Raw genomic sequence first — 5,788 nt, forward strand, 5'->3', positions numbered from 1 at the left:
TCCTATCGGCAGCATTCGATACGGTCGACCACGCTATCCTACTCCACCGCTTGTCCTCCCACCTCAACCTTCAAGGCACTGTCCTTGAATGGTTTAGCTCTTACCTTTCCCACCGTCTTCACTTCGTCTCAACGAATGGCTTCTCCTCCAACCCCCGTACTGTCTCATGTGGTGTCCCTCAGGGCTCTGTCCTCGGTCCCCTCCTCTTCACCCTCTATATGCTCCCCCTCGGTGACATCATCCGCAAACATGGGGTTAACTTCCACATGTATGCGGATGACACCCAACTCTACCTTTCCTCCTCTACTCTCAACTCCACGACCACCGATGTCCTGACAGCTGCCTGTCCGACATCGAGTCCTGGACGAGAGACAACTTTCTTCAGCTCAACGTGCGAAAAACCGAGGCCCTCCTGATTGGCTCACGTCAGCGCCTCCGCACCTCAGGCGCTGACACCATCAGCATCCAAGGCTGCACTCTCCACCTCTCAAAGCCAGTCAGGAACCTCGGCGTTTTGTTCGACCCTGAGCTGTCCTTTCTCCCTCACATCCGCACCACAACTGGCACCGCCTTCCATCACCTCCGGAATATCGCCAGACTACGGCACTACCTCACCCCTCACGCTGCTGAAACCCTGGTTCACGCCTTTGTCACCTCAAGGCTGGACTATGGGAACTCTCTCCTCGCCGGCCTTCCCGCCACCTCCCTCCACAAGCTGCAGGTCATTCAGAACTCTGCAGCTCGTGTACTGTCCCGCACCAGGCTTCGGGACCACATCACTCCCACCCTCGCTCGCCTCCACTGGCTCCCCATCCCCCAGAGGATTGATTTCAAGATCCTCATCCTCACCTACAAGGCCATTCACGGCCTTGCTCCCTCCTACCTCTCCAACCTACTATCCCCCTACCTACCTGCCCGTACCCTCCGTTCCTCTGGCTCCGGTCTGCTCCACATCCCCCGCCCCAACCGCCCTACCATCGGTGGTCGGGCCTTCAGCCTCTCAGCCCCGAGGCTCTGGAACTCCATCCCCCAGTGCCTTCGCCGCTTCCTCCCTTTCCTCCTTCAAGGCCGGTCTCAAAACCTTTCTCTTTGACCGTGCCTTCAGCTCCCCTCTCGACTCTCTTCCCCCTCCTCGCTCCCTCCCTTCCCTCCCCTCACCCTGACCATTTCCCCCCTGCTCGGGTCATGACCCAACTGTGCAGCGCCTTGGGACGTCCTCCTGACGTGAAAGGCGCTCTATAAATGGAATCTTGTTGTTGTTGTTGTTGTTGTGTGTATGTGGGGGGGGGGTACCTGTGTGTATGTAGTGGTGTGTGTGTGTGTGTGTGTGTGTGTATGAGGGGGGGGGTACCTGTGTGTGTGTGTATGTAGTGTGGTGTGTGTAGTGTGGTGTGTGAGTGAGCGGGGTGTACCTGTGTGTGTGTGGTGTGTGTAGTGTGGGGGGGGGGGGGGTGGTGGTACCTGTGTGTGTGTGTATGAGGGGGGGGTACCTGTGTGTGTGTGTATGTAGTGGGGTGTGTGTGTGTATGAGGGGGGGGGTACCTGTGTGTGTGTGTGTGTGTATGTAGTGGGGTGTGTGTGTGTGTATGTGGGGGGGGTACCTGTGTGAATGTGGGGGGGGTACCTGTGTGTATGTAGTGGGGTGTGTGTGTGTGTGTATGTAGTGGGGGGGGGGGGGGTGTATGTGGGGGGTACCTGTGTGTATGTAGTGGGGGGGGGGTGTATGAGGGGGGTACCTGTGTGTGTATGAGGGGGTACCTGTGTGTATGTGTGGGGGGTGTATGAGGGGGGGGGTACGGTGTGTGTGTATGTGGGGGGGCGGTACCTGTGTGTATGTGTGGGGGGATGTATGGGGGGGAGGGGTACCTGTATGCGTGTATGAGGGGGGGGTACCTGTGTGTATGTAGTGGGGGGGCGTACCTGTGTGTATGTAGTGGGGGGGGGGTGTGTATGTAGTGGGGGGTGTATGTAGTGGGGGGGTGTGGGGGGGTGTATGAGGGGGGTGTGGGGGGGTGTATGAGGGGGGTGTATGAGGGGGGGTGTATGAGGGGGGGGTGTGGGGGTGTATGAGGGGGGGGTGTGGGGGGTGTATGTTGAGGGGGGGTACCTGCTGCTGCTGCTGCTGCTGTCACGTGTGTCTGTCTCTCTGCGCCATTCAGAGCTCCGCGGACCACACAGCGTTCCAGTCGGGAATCCATAGTGCGCGAGTGTTCCACCGACGCTCGTCCCCGAGTCCGAGTGTCACAGTGTCAGTCACACACCACCGGCGGCGGCCACGAGCTTCACCATCACCAGCACCAGCACCGCGCAGCCATGACAGGCCCTCCGCGCAGGGCATGCCGGGTACAGCCCCCCCGGGGGGAGGGGGAGGGGAGGGGCTGGTGATCACTGGGGCACAAACACCACTGAAACCTGCAAACACTTCTGTTTAATAATAATAATAATAATAATAATCCTTGCATTTGATATAGCGCTTTTCACGTCGGGAGGACGTCCCAAAGCGCTTCACAGAACACACTGTAAAGTGAATTGACTGTATATTTGTGGGCGAACGCGGCAGCCAATTGCACACAGCAATGTCCCACAAACAGTCGTAGATTGAAAATGACCAATTTATATTATTGTTTTTGGTTTTGGAGGGATTATTATTAGGCTCTGTGTGGAGTAAGGAAACTTGTTTGATATATATGTACATATATAGCCTTGTGGTTTTGTTGTACCAGTGAAGCCACTTCCCTGTGGCGAGAACTCAGCTTCGATCATAATAATCCTTGGCATTTGATACAATAATAATAATAATTCTTGCATTTGATACAATAATAATACTAATCCTTGCATTTGATATAGCACTTTTCATGTCTTCGAGACGTCTCAAGGCGCTTCGCAGAATACACTCTGAAGTGAATTGACTATATTTTGTGGGTGAACCGCGGCAGCCAATTGCACACAGCAATGTCCCACAGACAGTCGTGGAGTGAGTGACTAAATTAGAGTCACGACACTTCACAGTATATCCTGTGAAAAACTTTCATAGATCCGCCAAAGGTGAAAGGCACTATATCAAGTGCCAAAGCTAAGAGTTATTATCGGTGCAGATCATTGCCTGTTTACAAATAAAACATACACTTCAGGTACAATTAATGTATAATTTGTAAACACCTTCCAGACTTTTTATTTGAAAGATACTATATAAACACAAGTTATTATTGTTATAGCCTTATAAGAACCAAAACACAGAAATCGACAGCCCAGGTCCATCCAGATTTTGAAGAAAGTAGAGATAGTACTGTAAACTGATCTGTCAATTCAGTACCACCAAGTTATTTGTAAACACACTGTCATAATATTCCAATATAACAGCAAAAATATGGCATTTGATAATCAACATCATGTACAAAAATGCAGTTTGGAGAAGTTAACCACAGATATAGTCAGACATAAAATATCTGTTTCCTGACATTCAAATACAAACCAAATTCTGAATATTGGAGGCAATATTGGAGCCATCAAATTCCAATTCCATTATTTCCCATTTCTTTGTAGGTATGGCCCAGTTTTCAATTTGTTCAGTTCCAATGAATAAATTGTGGATTCAAACTCCTTATATTCATATTATGTATTCACAGAACACAAACGCTTACCTATGACCAGTTTTATGTCAATGTAGCAATAACGATAACAATCGTAATGCAGTGCAAGTACAGAATGGCAGGAGACCTTTTGAAGGGATTCTTTCTGCTTCAACTATAACCTCTAGCAGCAAGTTGCACTTTCTCACCACCCTCTGGGTAAAGAAGTTCTTTCTAAATTCCCTATTAGATATACCGCCAGTTATTGTATATTAGTGCCCTCTCATTTCAGATTCACCAACAAGTGGAAACAATCTTTCAGTATCCACTTTATCAAATCCTTTCATAATCTTAAAAATCACCATGAGGTCCAGTCTTGATTGTCTCAAATCCAGAGAAAAGCTCCAACCTGTTCAAAGTTTTCTGATAGATGTATCCACCCATCCCTGGTAACACCCTTGCCAATCTCGTACAAGCAGAACATGAACAATGCGGAAGTGTCCATCTGTCTAATCCCTATTGGTATTCAAAAACTATTGAAGGTGGAGTTTATGAATACTAAACCACTTGAATTGTCCTACAATATTCAGTGCCCTTAAATTATTTCAACAAATACTGTAGTGTCTTCTCATAATGGAGAGCAATCCAACCAGCTTCCTCCTGGAAGCTAAGCGGTGAAATGGGGCATAATTAGACACTTACTATCTAAAATCTACTGGAATAGGTGGGTACACTCTATATGAAACTTGCCTCTTCGTTCCTTCTTTCCCCTTTGTCCCTGAAAAAAATAATATAGATTTTAATCAAACAATTCTGTACTTGTGTTGGGCTTTCAGATATATCTCAAAGCATTTCATAGAGAAAGGGATTTACAAAGAATATACAGCACGGAAACAGGCCACTCAGTGCAACCAGTCCATGCCGGGGTTTATAATTCACATGAGACAGAGTGGAAGCCTGAACAGAGTGGGAGATGGGGTTGGGGGGGAGAAATAAGAAAAAACTGATCAAAGAGAAGGCAATGTCTTTTTTTAAAACATGACTTTGAAAGAAATACATTTGCTCCTTCAAAAAGTTGCTGATACCCAGTCCAATTTGTAGAACCCAGCATAAATCTGCTGCTCATAAACCTTGACAATCAATATACGGTATCAGCAACACTGGATACTTTGCCATGCATGAGAAATAGTAAGTTATAACTTTGAGGCTTGACTATGCAAACTCCTTGCTTGTTGGCCTACTTCAGATTATCCATAACTCTGCATGTCCTCTCCCGCACCAGGCTCCGTGACCCTATCACCTCCTTCCTGTAGCTCAGTGGTTAGAGCACTCGCTTTGCAAGTGAGAGCCCTGGGTTCAATTCTCGGCAGGTCAGGGTGAAACCTTGGGCAAATTTCCTTACTCCACACACCTGATAATAATCCCTCAAGAAAAAAAACAATAATAAATTGGTAATTTCAATCCACGACTGTTTGTGGGACACGGCTGTGAGCACTTCGTCCACAAATATACAGTCAATTCACTTTACAGTATACTCTGAAGCGCTTTGAGACGTCTAGAAGACATGAAAAGTGCTATATCAAATGCAAGGATTATTATATTATTATCCTCGCCCAACTCCACTGGCTTCCCATCACACAGAGGATACAGTTCAAGATCCTGGTCCTCACCTTCAATGCCCTCCATGGCCTTGCTCCCCCACTACTTCTGCGACGTCCTAACCCCCGCCCCCTACTATCCTGCCCACTCGCTCTGCTCAGAGGGATCCGGCCTGCTTCACGTCCCCCACCAACCCTGCCCCATCATTGGGGGGCAGGCCTTCTGCCACTCCGCCCCTACCCTCTGGAACTCCATCCCACAGTCCCTCTGCCTCACGCCCTCTCTTAAGACCCATCTCAAGATTCTCCTCTTCAATCGTGCTTTCGATCACCCTGCTTCGCCCCCTGCCCTCCACCCTCCCCAATCCTGACCCCCCGCTCGGGTCCGAAACATTGACTGTCCAGTGCCTGAGGACGTCCTCCCAATGTGAAAGGCACTATACAAATATAATTTTGTTGTTGTTATAGGGAAGCCAGCTTCCCTATAACTCTTTCCTTACAACATGTGGAAAAGACCATTGTAAGGAAAGAGTTAAACTGAAAAAGTTGTGTATGAGAAAACCGGCTTCCAGGAAATCTCAGAGACCAGCAATCTACTATTTCGCTTCCCAACCTTGAAAA

The 5,788-nt window shown here is 48.7% G+C and overlaps 1 protein-coding gene across 1 annotated transcript in view; it reads right to left on the reverse strand.

The window, feature by feature from the left end:
* Nucleotides 1-2,198, reverse strand: part of ttc27 (tetratricopeptide repeat domain 27) — a 115,497-nt gene extending 113,299 nt beyond the window's left edge. Inside the window, 1 exon segment of the mRNA XM_042333120.1 lies at nt 2,108-2,198. Within this exon segment, the coding sequence (XP_042189054.1) occupies nt 2,108-2,198 (91 nt within the window).
* Nucleotides 2,199-5,788: the final 3,590 nt, after the last annotated feature.

This window comes from Callorhinchus milii, unplaced genomic scaffold, assembly GCF_018977255.1.
Source record: "Callorhinchus milii isolate IMCB2004 unplaced genomic scaffold, IMCB_Cmil_1.0 Scaffold3, whole genome shotgun sequence".
In the NCBI taxonomy this organism is placed as follows: domain Eukaryota; kingdom Metazoa; phylum Chordata; class Chondrichthyes; order Chimaeriformes; family Callorhinchidae; genus Callorhinchus; species Callorhinchus milii.